A 20,546-nucleotide genomic window follows, 5' to 3' on the forward strand; every position below is an offset into this window, starting at 1 on the left:
TGTGTGTGTGTGTGTGTGTATATATATATGTATATGTATATGTAAATGTATATGTATGTACATATACATATACATATACATATATATATGTATTTGTATATGTGTGTGTGTATACATATACATATATATATATAGACATATATATATGTATATATATATATATATATATATATATATATATATATATATAGACATATACATATATACATATATATATACATACACTTTTTTTAAAAGTAAAATCCAGTGCAGTGTATTTATGTTCTCATAAATTTACAAGATGGGAAGTCTCCAAAATGGAGAGTATCCCAAAGATCAGAAACATAGAAAGAAAAGCTCTATGCAAGAAGCATGTATATCACCCTCATGGCAGGCATCATATAAGGATTGCGGCAATGAGACTCGAAAAGATTCATATGACTTGTGAATCTGTCGACCCAAGTATGCCAAATTATGCTCACTCCAGATTGTCCAAAGAGCCCAATATCTCACCCATGAGAGAAATAGTGAGTATTTAGACAAAGACCTCATAAATCTGCCAAATAACCAAAAGTGTTTCCGAAATCTGTGACTCGGGAAACAGAGTCGAAGATGATCTGAAATTCTCCCAAGAAGGTTCCTAGAACCCGGGCAGTGCCAAAGCAAATGAGGGACAATCTTTGAAGGAGCCTGACATGGTAAACATGTGGATGGTGCCATGTGACGTTTGGCAAGTGTGATTCCCACTGACAATGTGCCTGTCATGCATCTCCAAAGAAAAAGTCTTTGTTTCAAAGGCATTTTACACTTCCATAATATTCGGAGATTCTTCCGCCACCGTGAGAGGGGCTTCCTGATATGCCACAGAGTATTAGCATATTACTGAATCCATGGAGTAGGTTGAAGAAGCCTGTAGGCTTTGATGGAGGTCAAGGTAGGCAGAGGAACAGGATGAGAGCATGTAGCATAGGGTTGCAATTGCCAATCCATAAGCCTGTGTGTGCTAGCCATAGGAGGAACAGGTAGAAAAGGAAGTAACAAATCAGCAATTTTTTTCCATATCGACCTATGATGCATTCCCAATGCATAGGAAGCAGTGGCTTGAGGGAAAGATAAGACATAGCCCTGATCATCTACCACATCATTGATGTATCTAATTCCCAATTTCATGAGATTATATGCCCGAACAGGTTCTTGTAAAGCAAGTGGAATGTCAAAGATGGCACTCCAATGAATACTTTCTTTCCTCATTGAGTTTGTCCCTGAGCGATTATCGGAAGCCCATTTGACCTTAGAAAGTACTTGTTTCCAATCAAGTATCAGAGCAGTAGAGAAAGGACAGCTAGGTATCTTCCCTACAAATCTCCCAATGACAACCTCCCAATGATCAGTAGTCCAATGGCCATAAGCAGATGTCCTCATGTTGACACACATGGATGCTATCATACAAGTCCATGGCTGTTGTTGATGGAAAAAAGCATGGAGCATAGTCACCTTCCTTGCAAGTACATGATATCATATATTGAGAACATTAAGTCCACCATGCATCCTAGGAGAGCACACCATTTCCATCTTCATCAGTCTCAATGCTTTCACAGCAGTTTTTGTCCTCCATAACAGCTCCATGGCTTGAGACATAAAGGCTGAAATATCTCTAGAGGACCAATATATACATACACACATATACATACATACATATATATACATACATACACACATATACATACATACATACATATATATACATCTCTAGAGGACCAATGGACTGTACTATATATACATACACACATATACATACATACATACATATACATACATACACACATATACATACATACATACATATAATATTATATATATAAATAATATTATATGTATGTATGTATGTATGTATTACATATATATATAATATTATATGTATGTATGTATGTATGTAACACACACACACACACACACACACACACACACACATATATGTATGCATGTATGTATGTATGTATATATATTATATATTATATATATGTATGTATGTATGTATGTGTACACACACACACACACACACACACACACACACACACTCTCACATATATATATATATATATATGTATGTATGTATTAGTGTTTCTATGGTTATGCTATATTTGTCTTGGGTGTGATGCCTGCTTAGAGGCTTCACCATTTAGGTCATTATATCAGGTTCTTTCAGTCTCATAGATCCTTTGATTGTTCGAAGTCTCTCTCTGTCTCTCTCTCATAATACCTGAACGTAGTTATGTTATGCTATTATAATAACTTGGGGTAGAGTTGTTGTACTCCCCCACAGACTCTCAGTCTCTAATTGATGTTGTAGTTTTTTTTTTGGTGTGTGTATTTTGTCCCATAGACTAATGAGGTCTTCGGAGGACATTTGACATCTTCGCCAACTCCCAGGTGACCATCAGAATGTCACCAGCCGCCATCTTCTCCATGAGTCTAGGGGTTTCTCATCTTGTATCGGCATTGTTATGATTATGGCTCTTTTTGTTATTTGTCATGGGTATACCAGTGGTTGCAAGGCATGCCTTTGCTCCTCCCCTTGCTTTTTGTAAAGCATTCATGAGCTGTTTTCTGCAGTAAGTCTGTCATGCATTCACTTATTTCTTGGCATGTGGAAGGCGTCTGACAGCGGGCTATTTCTTCTTCTAGTTTCTGTTCATATATGTGTGCCTTTTTATAATCCAATCTCAGCCTGGGTTGTGCAGGAATTTCCTGTTTTTTTACTATATGCTTTGTCCCTACGATGCCCATAGATATTGCTCCGTGATTGGAATCAATAGACTCCTCTTCAATCTTGAAGTGCTCAAGTATGTGTCTTTCATGCAGGTTCATGATCACATAATCAACTACGCTTGACCCTTGAGGAGTTTTGCATGTGTATCTCTTTGTTTCTTTGAAAGACGGGGTGCCATTGCAAATTTGCATTCCAAAGCATCCGCATAGGGCGAGGAGTTGCCTTCCCATTTGGGTGATTTCTCCGTCATCTCTGGATGTCCTTTTGCAGCCTTTTCTTTCTGCATTGTCCTCTTCCATTTCCTACATCCAAATATGATCTTTCCCTTCCACTCTTACCTTGTAATGATCCTGTCCTTGCGTTGAAGTCTCCGGCGAGGATAATTACATGCTCCGGCGAGGATAATTACATGCTCTTTAGAGAAAGAAAGAAGGTTTATTGAAAGTCTTTGAAAGACAGAAGGGTCTATGAAACTAAGAAAATCTGATACAACGAGATGAAGGGGTGGAGGCTCTAAGTAGGCATCAACGATTAGGAATGCAGAGTAGCAAAAAAAGCATGGACAACAGCAGACACAACCGAGAAGGAGGACAAAGCTAGAGCCTACAGAAAGTTGGTAAGAAACAAAAAAAGAGAGTTTCTCAAGAGCAAACAAACTGAGAGCTTTGATGAGCTGAAGCAAAATCCCAGAAAGTTTTTCCAAAAGCTACATGGCAGCACACCCCAAGAGAGGAAAGCATCATGGGAAGACATGATAGATTTTGTCAAAGGCCTCTATGAGAGAGAGGGAGAAGAGAGGGTCAATAATAACTTTTCCATCAAAGCTGTAAATGCTGTCATAACAGAGGAAGATGTGGGAAAGGGTTTGAAAAAGATAGCAAACGGAAAGGCTCCAAACACACAAGGGCTAGTGGCTGAAATGCTGAAATGGGGGGGTGAGAAGACAAAGAAAATGCTCACTACACTCATGAATCGAGCCTTAGAAGAATGCTTTCCCAAGGAATGGCAGCTTAGTAGGATCGCACCAATCCATAAGAGCGGGACAGCAAAGTGGCCAAAAACTACCGCACCATCATGGTGAATAGCCTAATGGCCAAGTTATATGGCACAATACTTGAGCAAAAACTCAGCAAATGGGCGGAAGAGCAAGGAGCCAGGGCAGCATCTCAGGCAGGGTTTCGTTAAATATTCGACAATAGACCACTTGGTTGCCATACGGGCTGCAACGGAGGGGGTCAAGAATAAGAAAGAAGTAGTCTGCTGTTGCTTTGTAGACTTTAAGAAAGAATTTGACACAGTTCCACGCAAAAAGCTATGGGAAAGACTTGAAAAGCTCAAAGTCTCTCAGGAGATCAAAGAAGCCACATACATGTTATATGAGAGAGTATTAGCTGAATTAGTGCAACCACTTGTAGATGGCACATGCTCTGAAGGAGAAGTCACCATAAGCAGTGACATAGGAGTCAAGCAAGGCTGCCCCCTCTCACCAACTCTCTTTGGTCTGTTCATTGATGAATTGGAAGAGTGGATGAGAACACACAGCGGCGAAGGTGTCGAGATTGCAGGCTATGCCCTCTTTGCTTATTTATGCAGATGATGTAGTCTTCTTCGCAAAAAGCAAGAAAGAGATGCAAACACATTTGGATACACGGGGAAAATTCTGCAAACACTGAGGAATGCAAGTCAACATATCCAAGACAAAAGTGATGGTGATTGGGACTCGGAATGAAAGGCATACTCTGCTCTCTGATCTAACGGTGACTGTTGTTGAGCCCTTGCTATAGCAAGGCACTCCTAAACCCAAGCATCTACATGCCTCTTCTGCTCTTCCCTCTGAAGAGCAGCCAACTGTTGGTGGATACCTATCTCTTGCCTGAGGATCTCACCTCTTCTTATACGAGCAATTGAATGATAAAAGTCACTAATATCTAATAGGATTGCAGCTATATCTGACAAGGAAAGCTTCCAATCGTGCATGTGAGATACCCAAGTCCACAACATTGCCTCTGTGAGACCTCTGCATAGAAGGCATCTGGAATCTTGATACTGCCAATAAACAGGTTGATTTCACTTTTGAGGGGGAGCCTCTGGATAGTGTCACTACATACAAATATTTGGGGCTGGAATTTGCAGATACTTACAAGTGGAATGCATGTGTGGAAAGAAGAATCTTGGGAGGTTTGAAAGCTTTATATAGCTTCCAAAACAAGTGCAGAAAGGCACACTTATGGAACTGGGAAATGAGAAAGTTTTTGTATACCATGCTCGTACTAAAAGTGGTCCTTTACGGGTGTCCAGCCTGGGCACCTGGGCTCTCTAGGGCATACTGGAACTGAATAGAGACTTTGCATAAACGATTTCTCATAGGGGTGAAGGCACAAACACCATACCCCATCTTGTTGGCTGAGACATGTATGATACCTCTCGAAGGAGAGGCATTGTGCCAATTCATGGCATACCTCAACAAAGTTGGAAAGATGGACGCCAATAGGATAACACACAAAGCAATGGAAGCTACACGAATCGCTGAAATGGATGGAATTATGGGGTATAACCGCTGCTGACATCCCCGAAGATGCATGTGAAATCAGGGGGTTAGTGACGCAGAGAATGCTACAGAAGCTATGGCAAGAACCAGGGGCAAAAATGCAGTTTTATAAGCAGGAAATCAATCCGATGGACAACTATGGAATGCAGAAATACCTCGGGAAAGACATATCAATATTTAAAATACATTTAATCTGTAAAATCAGAACCAGCTCACATGATCTCGAGGTGGAGAGGGGAAGATGAGCAAGACCCAGGGTACCAAGAGAGGAAAGAGTTTATAAAATCTGCCCTGTAGGAGAAGTAGAAAATGAGCAGCATGTTCTCCTAACATGTCGAGCATATGCGCAAATCAGAGAAAGTTATGGGGGCAATATAAGCAACCTGAAATCCCTACTGGAGTGGCCAGCCAAAGAGCTAGGCAACTACATAAAGGAAATTTTAGAATATCGCAACAAAGTACTTGGTCTAGCACACATGCTAGCACAACAAGTACTCACTGCATAGCACATTTATGCTATTTTCTTTCAATGGATGTAAACAATCACTACTTATTACACCACAACTCTGTTGTTCCTGTGCCATGTTTGAAATCTCTCCCTTGACTCCACCCTCCTCTATGTGGCATCACACCAGCTCTCTCTTCAATTCGCTGTCCTCCACAACCCTCCTCCAAGCTCCATGAACCTCCCTCTTGCTCATCCTGAACCTCATACTTCGTCCACGTTGCAGGTTTGGGATTAGCCTCCTTAGTATATAGTAAGAAGATTCATTTAGCAATTAATATCGCTTTAGCATGGTCTTTTTGCATGAGTGCTCAGTTAAGGTGACCCTATTAAAAGTATTTTAGACTACCTTAATTGTATTTAAGATTCATTTAGCATTTAATGTTGCCTTTAGCAAGAGATGTTTAAGGTTTTTCCATTCCATGTCCCCCCTACATCTATTGGCCCTTCCCCCTCTTTCACGTCTCTCCTCCTCCTCCCTTTTCATTCATCTTTATTTTAAGTCAATTTCTGTTACTTTACATTTTCTTAATACGGGGCCTTAGTGGTTGTGCCACCTTGTTTTCTAAGAGGAAGTAGGCTTGAATTTTTTCTCATGAAGTAGACTGAAATATCAATATATTGATGGGCTTAAACATTGAAGGACGTATGTTTATCCTTTGAAAGAATCTTACCTCTTGGGCATTGGTTGGATTTATTTTGTTTTGAAATACATTACATGAAAGAATGTTACCTCTTGGGCATTGTTTGGATTTATTTTGTTTTGAAATACATTATATGGAAGTTATGTATATAGGGACATGATCAGTCCAATAGGCCTTGGTTGTGCCTATGTGACTATTTTGTATGGCGTGCTTGTCCAAATGTGATCAATTTGGGATTTGTAAATTGTTATAGGGGCTGTGTTTGCAAGATATAGGTGGATTTGGTGCATGAGTGAACCTTGAAGTCAATGTTTAGGTCCTGAATTAGGCATGTTGGATAATTCAAAGGTTTTTGGTTGAATATCTCCTTATCTCCTTTACATATTCTAAGATTGTATTCAAATTGCATGCTTTCATATGATATATTACCATAACAATGATTGCTTGTCTTGAGTTTGGTTGGAAATGTGTTCTGATTAATTGGTGTAATTTGAAAGGTTAGACAAAGCTTGTTTTTGGATGACAATGCGATAACCATCTTGTCAAAGGTTGTTATTGTGAAATAATATTGTCTATTTATGTAGATGATAGGATCTCTAGTTCTTGTTTCATTAAGGCAAATTACATCTAATGCTTGAAGATCATAGTTACATTTGATGGTGGGATGCTAATAATCGCATGTTTAGGGTTTGTATAATGTTGTCAGTCCTAACTCAAGTTTTCGAATTGCCAAGATGTTGAGGTTGGTGTTTGATACATGTGTCCATGATCAATGTCCCCTAGATCCTAAAGGGTCTCACGAGGACGTTAACACAATCATATCATCTCTCTCTCTCTCTCTCTCTCTCTCTCTCTCTCTCTCTCTCCCCCCCCCCCCCTAAAGGGCTTTCCTGTGCTATAGCACGATAGATTGGACTGTGTTGCTCCCCTAAATGTCATCGGCCGCCTAACTAGCCCATCCCTCCTGTGGGGGAGTGACCACCTGCCAAATCTATTCAATGGTTCGTAGGACCTCCTTCTCATGGAACAACACATCTGGAATCCTCACCCCTTTCTAGGGGAGCCCCTAGCATGGATGTTCTAGATGTAATACAATACGAGAGTGGTTTGACATCATTGTGTTGGGAAGAATGTTGTGGTTGTTGCAGCTGTAACACAATAGGAGAGTGGTCCGACATCATTGTGTCAAATAGAATGCTAGACTAAACCCCCTATGCATGGGCCTAGGTAAAATCTATTCTAAAGCATCTATTTATTGATTATGATGAGGAGACGAAATCTAATGCAAGCTCATGCCTACCGGCCTTGTCGCTTGCTTACAACTCAACACCTATTGCATGCAATACACACGACACTCTAGGAACCCTATCAAAGAGCTAGCAAACACGATGCTCTCTCAGACGGCTCTATGACCTAGGCATGAAGCCTATCTTGACAAAAGGAAGGAGCTTGACGTTCGCATCAGTTATATACCGCCTCATATCACCGCCATGCATCATGTAAAGATGCCGCCCATGCCTCCAGAGAGCTCTCTAGAGTCACTTGCCACTTGTATATCTTCCCATGCAGTCCACCAACCGAACTAATGCACATGCATGGCCCTATCAAGACTTAAGCCAGCATGGCGACCCAATAAATTGATGCCAAGTTGCTTGCCCTAGAAGATCATCTCTCCAACACACCCATCCTTTTTGGGCCTTCAACTTCGCAGCCACAGGAGAGAAGCAATGGATGTTAGTTCTCTTTAACCTCATGTTGAAGGTCCAGATAATGGATATGCTGCAAGAGTGGTTGGGACAAATGGGAAGGGAATTGTGGCTAGCACACGGTTGCAGTGCCACCTTCCAGATTGCTTTCCCTAGAGACAGGCATGGTTGCGGGTGTGCAGTGGCCATGATTTGTTTGGAGAGGAGAGAGAAACTCCACCAGGTTATGCATTGGGCCTTCATTCAATGTGCAGTCTGGCTAGGAGACTCACTTTTTACTCCATTGGAAAGGCTTTGTTGGACTGCTACTCTAGAGTCTAGCTGGTTCATGTATTCCTCCATTCTAGAGTTTTCAGATATTGGTTTTCGTGAGAGCTGACCATATGAAATAATTGCGAATTTCAAATGATTCCCTCCCCTGGCCTTTGTTTTCTTAGCATCATATCTTGTCTTCCGGTTCATCTTTAACTTTGAAGTAGGTATTGTTGCATAAAATTGTTATCCACATCCAGAGTACACTTGTAAAGTACACTTGTAAAAGAGAGCGGCTTGATCCCACCACAGGAATGTAAGCCATGGCTGGTGCCCAGACCAAAGCGCAAGGTGTGGCAAAGTGAGTGCATAGGAATTGAGATGTGCTGATGCGAAATATGGTAATTCAAGTGGTTGGTATTTAACCTTGAAATGTAGCCTCTTTGGGCAGGCAGCATGCCAATGAAAATCCAGGCCCAAGTCAGATCAATGTGTCTCAGTTGCATATGTGTATCCTATGAATATAACATCAAGGCATGCTTGCAATATCTTCTTCATGATTTTTTGTTTCTCGCAAAACAATTTTTCAAACCATGGGTGTTGTTTTAAATGATTGCAAACAGCTGGAAAACCTGCATATTGAGTGTTTCTTAAAATTGAATATTGTTTGGTTTAAATGTGACAGGGTGCAGGTGAAAGAGCTTCAGAACTCTGGTCTGGTTTTTGAAACAATTATTGGCCTTATTGTTCGTCTAGCTGAGCATGGGTTGATTCATTGTGATTTTAATGAATTCAATATTCTGGTAAGTGCACCTAAATTCCTTATCGGATGCTGAGCATAAGAATCGATTTTGGCTTGTGCTGTACTTGTATCACATTCATATTTTGCATGGAAATGTTGTGGTGTCAGAAATTCTTCATAAACTTCAACTGACCACCGTTAGGTTGTTCTAGCGAAAAAATTGCAATGCCTTTCAAAGGCCACCCTTTTTGTATTGGACAAGGCTTTGGTTTACCAAGGGTTACTTCCTGATTCTACTATTGCCAAGAGGCCTGCAGAGAAGAGTTATCTTCAGCTTTGCATGTAGATTGAACAAAATAGGAGAAGGGGTGTCGTCTGCCGCATCAGAGGTCCTCATTCTGAGATACACTTTTCTGTGGGCAGAAACATGATCATTTTTCGTTCTTTTCTTCTGTGGGTAGAAACACAATACCTTACTTTTCTGTGCGTAGAAACACAATTCCTTACTTTTCAGAATGACTAAATTGTGGGAAACTGACCTAGTGAACTCTTTTCGTGGCAGAGGCTACAAGGAATTCATTTCTTCTTTGCAAATTATTTAAGAATTTGTGAAATTCTTTTGTAATTAGCCTTCTAGGCTTCACGAGCACCAAGTATGCCCATGCATGTGCATGTCAAAGTATTTTGACTAGACAATGATGTATATTCACTGCCGACGGCAGTGCATGTAGTGCTGCTAGGCACGATTTACTTGTTGATTTGCGACTTTTTAGGTGACTATTATGTGGTCAAATGGTACAATTTCAATTTCTGCGAGAATTCAGCCAGTTTCTGGGTTCATTCACATGAAAAAGTCAAGCACATAAATACGCTGGCTAACTAAAACTAACGGTATAGCGTTGCTAGTTTCTACTTTTCTTTACTTATTTTCCCCAACACAACTAGATCCACAAATGCACCTCCTAGCTTGGCTCCTATCCTAAAAAGACCCCTCCTGCTCTTCGTCTTCCATGCTTGCACATACTGGCATTCTTGGATAACTTAAAAATAGTGTACATGGATGATGTTTCTTGGGCTGGAACAATAAGCTTCTGAAAAAAAAAAACTCTCATTTAATTACTCAAAATGCACATAAATGCCTTCCCCAGTTTGATAGAAGGAACCAGCTCATAATATTGGAAAGTGTAGAATGAAAGGTGCTCCTACACAGGAGAATGCTGGAGTCCTTTGCTGACCACTGGTGACTTTTGGGGCAAAAGTTTATGACAAATACACTTCGCACCTTTTTTGATATAGCAATACTAGGAGGAAAAGGAAAAGAGGATTCAAATTTGTTCAAACACTTGCCTAGGGAATTGAAACATGCTAGGTTGGATTCAAACAAGTGATCATGAATGATTGATCATTGATGAAAAGGAGTACTGCTAGATGAGGTTCACTGGACGATTCAAATGGTATCGAATAGAGTTGACTTGAATGTAGTCTTGAATGAAGGGCCAAATATATTGAAGCATATCGAAGCTATCTTGAATGACAGATCGGATCTTGATTTGAATGTCCATATAATTTACAGCCATCCTGTCCATCCTGGCTGCCACGTGCTATCAGTAATCAATGTGCAGCTCTTTATAAGCAACAATGGTGACTGATGTGATAAAACCAAAATTCAGGTCTCTCTCATGCAAATCACGGGTTATGGCACCCAGCCTCTCTCTGTGTTAGCAAGCTCACGAGACATATATTTTTTCACGTTAAGGCTCTTGCTTGCTAATCCACAAAGCCCACAAATCCCTAGATGGATCCAGTCTACCACATGTCAATCATTCTAGGATACCTCTTAAATTCATCATTTACCCCTCTCTTGGGATCACATTAAATTCATTTGCCCCTAGGCACATTTACACATTTAATGCATTTAAGACTCATAGCCTTAGACCCATCTAGTCCGTGCCCCTCATCAAGGACCTTGACAGTGATTCATTTTGACCATTTACATGAAGTCCAATAAAATACAATACAAGTCCACTGACCCTTTTGAGGTCACATTACCTCAGATTGAGCGTAACATTCCTTCCCTCTTCAGGCATCAACGTCCTCGATGATGAAGTCTGGGAGCGCTCTCCGCAACTGCTATATGGATTTCGAGGTAGCAAAATGAGAGCAAGAGTGAGAGAAAGAAAGAAAGAAAGAAAGAAATTTTATTAGAGTCTTCGGAAGACCGATGGGTCTATGGGACTGAAAGAAAACCTGATACAAATCACAGTAAGGATGGAGCTACTGAAACGAGCATCATCACCCATGCTGAATCCTAAGTCTGATCATACATAATCAAATCAAATGCATTTGGATGTAACAATGAAAAGAAAAGGACTGGAGTGGAGCGGAATCCTCCGTATGTCATGTCGCCCTAGCTGGTGCATAGCCGGTGATGGGACGCTTGTCACGATCCGTGACGTATTCCTTTCTCTATATCTTAGACTTATGGATGGTTTGATGAATGGACACTTGTGGAAGGGTATGCCCTTTCGGCGGGACACTTTTTATGAGGCACAACCTTTCACAAGAGACATTCTATGGAAGAGACACTCCTATTGTAATGTACCGTCTCATCAAGGGTCACACCCTTCACAAGGGGTACACACCTCTTCATGCACACACACTTTGGAGTACACACCTTTTCATGTGTGACTCTTCACTCTCTATATAAGAGAGGTCCAATTGTATGGATGGGACGCTACGGACAGTACAGACACTACAGACACTCGAGCAATACAAATATTTCTTGTTCTCTGCTATTTCAGTCTACTTTCTGTTCCTTAGCACGTTTCTAAATATAGTAAATCTAGGATTTCTTATAGTGGTATCAGAGCTGAAGATATAGAACGAAGAGAGAGAGAGTGCAGGTACAAGACGAGTCGATTTAGAGTAGTCACTTCAAATCTTAGATAACTTGAAAACACACAAGTACAAAGTACTTGTACCTAGACCTAGGACTAAGTGTCCTAGGTGTCACATAGGACTAAGTGTCCTATGTGGCCTAGAATGCACTAACACTATAAGTGCCTACACTTATGCCTACAAGGCACATACCATGGCCTATAGGGCATCACTAGAACCACCAAAAGATCGCCTACAAACCCCCCTCCATGGGATGGGCTGAAGTACTCTGGAAACGCCTCAGATTACCTGGTAGTTTTTGGTCATGGTGGCACATGTTCATCCAAAAGGATAAAGCCACCTATGAATGTACAAGGAATGTCAGATCATGTAACAAAGGGAACCAAGTGTAAAGCCTGTCGGAAGACTTCAAACTTGGGACGAGGAAGTGCCTTTGTAAACATATCTGCGATGTTGTCCTCTGTGGGAAGATACTAGATAGGACAACTCTATGTCTCTGTTGACAACCGCTCCCGAACATAATGATAATGAACTTCAATATGCTTGGTACGCGCATGAAACACTGGGTTACGCGCAATGGCCAAAGCACTCTGGCTATCAGTGTAGACAATAGTAGAGGATGCCTAGCAAATACCAAGATCTGTAAGTAATTGTCGAAGCCAAACACACTCTATTGTAGCGGTGAAAGCTGCACTGTACTCAGCCTCACAGCTAGACGTGGCAACTGTCGGCTGCTTCTTGCTGAGCCAAGAAATACATGAATTGCCAAGCAAAAAACAATTGCCAGTATGTGACACTCTGGTGTCGGAACATCCTGCGCAGTCACTATCCGTGTAAGCATGCATGGTAAGTGAACCCTGATCATCGTAGAAGAGGGCTAAATCCTGAGTGCCTTTGAGATATCTGAAGACTCTCTTCACTGCCTGCCAATGCTGTGAACTGGGCATGTGCATGAATCTGCTGAGCTGAGATACTGCATACTGCAAGTCAGGTCTGGTATGACATAAATAAATAAGGCATCCAACAGCCTGCTGATAAAGAGTGATATCACATGGTGGGCTCCCATCATGAGCTGAGAATTTGAAGCCAGGGTCCACTGGAGTAGAGATTGGCTTGCAATCCTCAAACTGAAAACGATGAAGGAGTTGTCCAATATACTTGGACTGAGACATCATGATACCCCCCTCAACATGAGCAAACTGAATGCCCAAATAATAATGGAGCCATCCCATGTCTGACATGTCAAAAATCTGCTGCAAATCAGCCTTGAAAGCTGCAATTTGTTGAGTATCTGGGCCCGTGATAAGCATATCATCCACATATAAAATCAGCACTAAAAAATCAGATCCACTCCCATGGAAATAAAGAGTGGGTTCTGTGGGACTATTTTGAAAACCAAGGGATAGTAAGTGTGCATGAATTTTGGCATACCATGCCCTGGGTGCCTACTTCAAACCATAAAGGGCTTTTCTAAGCCGGCATACCTTATTTTGAGAATTAACAACCTCAAAGCCAGGAGGTTGTGTGACAAACTTCTTTCTGCAGATCCCCATGAAGAAAAGCGGTCTTGATGTCAAGTTGGTGCACTTGCCAATGATGATGGGCTGCAATGGCAATGACACATCGAATGGTAGTAATCCTGGATATGGGAGCAAATGTCTCCTCAAAGTGAATATCTTGTTGTTGGGCATACCCTTTTGCAACAAGACGGGCTTTGTATAGATCTATGTTGCCATCAGATTTCCTTTTTAATTTGTAGACCCACCGCGTTCCAATGGCATGCTTGCCAGGTGGGAGATCTACTAATTCCCATGTGTCATTTTTGGCAATAGATTGTAACTCAGCTTTCATTGCATCCATCCACTCTTTGCTGTCAAAAGCATCTTTATGGCACAAAGGCTCTTCATTGCAAGCTGTAGCAAGGAGTGCAAACTCAAGAAAGGGACCATGCTGTCTATTCCCTGATCTTGTCCGGGCAGCAAAAGGCTGATCTTGTTTGCTGTCCCTCAAGGTATCGAGAAGCCATCTGGGAACTTGCCTTTGCTGTCTATTGACAGCTCTTTCTTCAATGACTGCATCATGAGTAGTGGGATCATTATGTGCCGGAAGAGAAACCTGCAAATCAGCATGAGGTTGAGGCTGATTATTGCTTAGTGGAGGGCCTGCAGGAGGCTCATGTTGCTGCTCAAAATCCTCCTCTGATGATGGCAGAGGTAACCAAGAGTCAAAGGCATCAAACATGTCAACATCTGGCTTTGCTTTGCAGTCCACAAGAGGAGAAGCTGAATGTTCAGCAAAGATCACATCTCTACTGTCAATAATCTTCCCAGTATTTGGTTGATATAACCGATACCCTCTGCTCTCTTGGCTGTAACCAATGAATATGCATTTGATTGCCTTGTCATCAAGCTTATGTCTCAGCTGAGATGGGACATGAACATATGCAAGAGACCCAAAAACTTTCATATGTGAAAGTGAAGGCTTCCTGCCTTTCCATGCTTCATAAGGTGTAATAGTCTTTAATGCCCGTGTAGGTGATCTATTCAGCACATAGTTGGCACACATTATTGCATCAAGCCAAATTTATTAGGCAAAGACTTGGCCTTAAGCATGCATCTGGCCATCTCCATTGTGGACCTGTTTTTCCTTTTAGAAACAGGATTTTGCTGAGGAGTGTAAGGAATAGTGCATGAGTGAATAATGCCCTGTGAGGATAGAAATGCATCAAACTCCTTGGACATATACTCACCCCTCCTATCTGTGTTGAGGGTGACAAGGTTGTTTCCTGATTCATTCTCAACCATATTCAGCCATCTCTGAAAGCATAAGAAAACTTCAGATTTGGCCTTTAAAGGATATACCCAGCAATACCTTGTGAAATCATCAATGAGAGTCATGAAATACTTGTATCCTCCAATGGCATTTGTCCTCATTGGGCCACAGACATCACTGTGTACTAGCTGCACGGACAATTCTTTTGAAAAGGAAATCGATGCATCTTACCCAAAAGACAACCCTCACACACACGTTTGGAAACTGTGTGAGTCTGAGGTACATCATTTGCCATCTATTGTGAATGTAGCTTTGAAAGAGCTCTATAATTGAGATGGCCCATTCTCTCATGCCAAAGATGAGTTTCAGCAAGCTGTGAATCTGAAATAGCCAATGCTTCAATAGAAAGTGCAGCTGAATGATGATCAAGGTGATAAAGCCCTTTTTGCAAAGTGCCAGTGAGAACTATGGCATTGTCATCACGAAGATCATATATTAGGCATCTGTAGCCATCAAAAATTACTCTGAAACCTGAAGTAGCAATTGCTGAAATTGAAATCAAGTTGACTTCTGTATCTGGCAGTCCATTCAATGTGGTACTGACAAGCTGTGAATTTGGCACCACCTCATCAATGTTGGCAAGCTGTTCCATGAGGTCCTTGACCTTTGTCAAATATGCATCCATTGACTCACCTTCATTCATATTCAATTCTTGTAATTGCCTTCTCAAATATGCAACACGAGCTTCATTGCGAATCTGATAGAGAGAAGCCAATTTATCCTAAGCATCCTTTGCTGTCCTGCAAGACCGGATGTGTGGAATAATGATTCTCTTGCATGATAAAGCAATGCATGAATGTGCATTTGCATCTCTTGCATCCCATCTTGATTGTTCTTGAGTTGGAAGAGCAGTAGCAGGAGTGCTAGAGGAAGAGGCATCAGGAGGAGTACTCCCTGCAGAAGAACCGACAGTAGAAAGAACCATTGAAGCATTGGCTGGCCTCAGATCAGCCCCAGAAACAATATTCCACAAATGCTTTGCAACAAGAATATGTTTCATGAGATAAGACCACATTGGATAGTTGGTGCCATCCAACTTATCATCTTCAGGAAGAACTCCAAATAAATCTTGATTGTTCCCAGCCATAGCAACTGTGATACCCTGTAAAAGACGTGAAAACCCAAAAGCCTCAAGGCTATCACTGCAAAAAGCTGGCTGTCCCCAAAATGACAGCAAATATCTGCAAATTTCTGACCCAAATCAAAGGGCAAATGCAGATCTGACGCAAATGTGACTGTGACAGGCAATGTTCACTGCAAAAACAACAAATTTGGCAAAAGCCCCAAATTTATTGAGGGCAAATAGGCCAAAAAGAGGGCAAATGTAGAAAAGCCCCAAATTTTGCTGAAATTTTGCAAATGTGACCCAATGTATGATAATTTGACCCAATGTCCTGCAAATGTAACTGAATGTCCTGCAATCTGACCCAATGTACTACAATTTAAACAAGAAATTGCAGTCTAAATCCCAAAACTCCAATATTCTTGCAAGAAATTGCAATCAAAGAAGGTGAAAGGAAATGAAAGCCCCAAATTTGTGAATGTCCTGCAAAAGCCCCAAAACTGCAAATGTTTGTAGATGACTGCAGTGAGACCAAGAACCTGATTCAAGCCAATGCCAAAACAGGTACGGAACCTGTGGTGAAACTGTACGGAATACCCAGATCAAGTACAAGTTGTACGATTGAAGGTACGTGTGTACGGGAAGTTGGTATAGGTTGCTGACGATTGATCTGTAGGTACGGTGCAAGTACCTTGTATGGAGTTCCTACGCAGGTACAGTTGTACGGCATAGGTACCTTGTATGCAGTTCCTACGCAGGTACAACTGTACGATGAAAGTACCTTGTACTCCTACGCAGGTACAGTTGTACGGCGTAGGTACCTTGTACGGTGAATTGAAGGTATGGCGATGCAGGTACGGACGTGCACGGACGTGCAGTACGGCAAAGCGACGGGCAGGTATGGACGTGTAGTACGAACGCAAATACCAGGCCTTTCGTACGATTGTACGGAAGGGAATGCAATTACACCTTTTGTTTGGGAAGCTAGATGCCTAGATCTTGGATAGCAGCTGAAGAGCCTCGAATAGGCTGGGAATGTGTCGACCAGTAGGGCAAAAAACTCCCAATGAGCAATGGAGGGCTCGGGGGCTGAGGAGAGCTGAAAGACTAGAGCAATACCTGCTTTGATACCACTGAAGGTACGGAACGAAGAGAGAGAGAGAGAGAGAGTGCAGGTACAAGACGAGTCGATTCAGAGTAGTCATGTCAAACCTTAGATAACTTGAAAACACAGAAGTACAAAGTACTTGTACCTAGACCTAGGATTAAGTGTCCCAGGTGTCACATAGGACTAAGTGTCCTATGTGGCCTAGAAGGCACTAACACTATAAGTGCCTACACTTATGCCTACAAGGCACATACCATGGCCTATAGCGCATCACTAGAACCATCAGAAGATGGCCTACAAGAGCAAATTTCGCTCCTGCCTGTAGGAAATGCTCCTTACCTTCTAGCGCCTATCTGATACATCTCTTTCCGCTAGAAGGATTCCGTGCACATTGTGCATGGAAGAGATGGAGAGAATGAGCGTAAAAATATTTAGCGCCAACCCCACCTAAAGTCATAAATGGCCTCTCCATCTCCCCCACATCACGAGTTGATGTGAAAGGACACGATAAAAATCGTGCCTTTTGATGTGCTTGGCTGTCCCAAAACCAAGGGACGCACCTTTTCCACCATCGGACACACCTTTTGATAAAGAGTTTGGACTCCTCACCCAAGGGACACATCCCATCGTGGAAAAAAGGACACACCTTTTCGTGTGGGGACACACCTTTTTAAAACAGGGTCACACCCCTTCATGAAAAGGTACGCCTATTCCAAGGGTCACACCCCTTAGAATAGGCACACCTTTTGGCACCAAGCACCTTATAAAAGGGTACCTAGAGGGCCTAAAAAGGGGAACCAGCCCTATACCCAAGGCCTAACCCTAGACCACCCAAGGGTTAATTAAACCCACGTTTTAATTGTTGGCAACCACCAACCAGCAAGTAACAAAAAAAAAAAGAAGCGAAATCCAATCGTGATTTCACGTTCTAGTTTTCGTTGCTCCAAAACAGCCGTACATGTTTTGCACCATATCCCTGCAGCAAGCCCTGCCCCTCGTCAGGCCTCCATCTTGCGTCATGGCCTGCATCAGCCGACTCTTTTGCATCCCTGCCTACAAGATCTTGTGATTGAATAGATCCCCTTGCAGCCCCTATCGTCATCTTGCTGCCTCGATTTCTGCAAACAGCGTAGGTGCCAGAAATTCGCCATCTTTTTCTACTGCAAATCAGCCCTGGAAGCAAGCAGCAAGCAGCGCCAGATGCAAGCAGGCTGTGCCCTTTGTCCGGCTTCCATCCTACAATCTTCTGGATCGTTTTTGGCAGCCAACCCTTGTTAGAGCAATCGCCACCATAGCTACCTGTGCCCATCAGCCTTGCTGACCCAATATCGCGATTCATACCAGCTTGGATCCTGCTGGCTCGTCTTGCCACCTTAGCCTGTGAACAACGGCCTTTTGCTGCCTTCCAATTCCGACCAGCCAGGCCTAGATCTGCTCCTCGCATCCCACAGGTACTTTGCCTTTGAATTCAACGCAGGAAAAGTGTGTTTGGTTCCACGCAATCTGCCCTTTTCTGCACCACGCCTCTGCCACGCCTCAATCAGTCTTGAAAGTCTCGCCAGGCGCCTCTTAATCGATGGACCTCCGGACAAGAGATTTTCAAGCCTTGCTATGCAACTAATTGGCAGATCTAATCTATGCCAGGTGGATTCTTTCCATTCTATTTCTAAGGATTCTCTTTCATATTGTTATTTGGCGTCCATTATCAAATTACAGCAAATGAAAGCATCCTCCTTAAAGCATGGAAACCCCTAGTAATTCCCCAGTCCCTGCAAGGACACCTCAGGCATCATCTACCACACAATATCGTGTTCAGATTGCACAACCAGCCCATTTTGGAGCTCTTGCATCGTGGGTCTTCTGTGTCATGTGCCCTTCGAGTGACTTGGACCACATCCTATACCTTTTGTGTGAGGCACCTTAGTTACATTACTTCCTCAGCAGAGTCCAGGTTGTGTTCCACGAGACACGTAGATACCCAGAACCCGATATTCCTCCCGAGTTTGCTGTCCATCTTTGGAGAGGTTTTTATCCCTCAGCTTCAGCATCTCCAGGGTACTCTCCACCTCCTTCAGCTCCCAGATATCCTCCTATATAGGTTGTACTCCCTTCAAATTTACAGTATTTCAACTTCAAATTTCCCAACTTCAGGACAGCATCTCCGACTTGGTCCAGAAAGTCCAACAACTCCAAGATTCTCGCAGTACCACACATACAGAGGATGACGTGTCGCAACCAGACGACTATGTGGACTCATTACCACCAGAGGTAGAAAACTTTGAACTCCGTGCCCTCTACCATTTACTCCAAGCTTCCAAAACTAAAAGACTTGACATTAAACTTCCGGAAGCCTACACTAGTCAACGAAATCGACGAACAGTTGACCAATGGCTCGCAAAACTACGCATGTACTTTGATACTGTCGACCTCACTGAAGGCAAAAAGATTGCCTTGGCAGCCTCCCTCCTCAAGGATACAGCTTTCCTATGCTGGCAACGACGCTTAAAGGATGGCAAAAGTGTGTTAACTTGGGAACGTTTTGAACACGTGTTCCGTAAGCAGTTCATACCTGCCAATGCGGACTTCCAAGCATGTTCAAAACTCCGACAGTTGGAGCAAACAGGCTCCCTGTCTTCCTACATCTCTTAGTTCACCACATTGGTGCTGGAGATTGATGGTTTAACTGAGGATGATCGCCTTCATGCTTTCATCTCAAGCCTAAATTCCTCGTTACGCATTGATGTCCTCAAAGCAAACATCACCACCACAGTTGGCGCTATTGCTTACGCAGAGCGCATTACAGATTTCCAAAACACAGGGAAGCAGAGTGCTAATCGAGCACAGAACTCTACTATGGCCAAAGGTGCTCATCCTCAAGATAACCCTAGGTTTAGAAAAAACTCGGGTAATCAAGGCCAGCAACAGTCTCAAGATCCCGACAAGTCTAAGAAATCATATGCTGGATTTCAACAGAAGCACTCCTCCAAGGATCGCGCCTCTTCTTCTTCACAAAGTCATCACCGTCATCCCCAACATAAAGGTGCGGCCACTGACAAGAAGAACAACTCCAGCACAAAAGGACTTTGTACCATCTGTACAGGCGACCATAGATGGTTCGATTGTCCCAAGCGACCAAAGCAAAATTCCAATATGGAACCTAGCACTTCCGAAATAGAAGATGCTACCCCAGCACAAGACAAGAAAGGCAAAGCTGTTCGAATGGCAAATACCATCCACATGAGCCTTGCCAGCAACCACAAACCTTCCTTGGCCACTCAAGTACTTTGTGTTCAAGGATCAATTCGTGGAACAACGGTCACTATTCTCATCGACAGTGGCTGCTCTCATAACTTCCTAGCGAGTTCTATGGTCGACAAACTTCGGTTGACCACCAATCCTAGTCTCATGGACTATCAGATTGAACTCGCAAATGGAACTACCTTCTTGTGCAACACCAGGATAAAAAACTTATCTTTTCGCATCCAACATTATAGGACAA

At 42.5% G+C, this 20,546-nt stretch overlaps 1 protein-coding gene across 1 annotated transcript in view; it reads left to right on the forward strand.

Moving 5' to 3' along the window:
- LOC147895059 (protein serine/threonine kinase) overlaps positions 1-20,546 on the forward strand; it is a 61,032-nt gene that overhangs the window by 11,688 nt on the left and 28,798 nt on the right. Inside the window, exon 7 of the mRNA XM_087383567.1 lies at positions 9,090-9,207. Coding sequence (XP_087239693.1) covers positions 9,090-9,207 — 118 coding nt within the window. The remainder of the gene's footprint in view (positions 1-9,089; positions 9,208-20,546) is intronic.

This window comes from Dipteris shenzhenensis, chromosome 13, assembly GCF_047967505.1.
Source record: "Dipteris shenzhenensis isolate YYH24624 ecotype China chromosome 13, Dip_SZ_1.0, whole genome shotgun sequence".
Taxonomy (NCBI): domain Eukaryota; kingdom Viridiplantae; phylum Streptophyta; class Polypodiopsida; order Gleicheniales; family Dipteridaceae; genus Dipteris; species Dipteris shenzhenensis.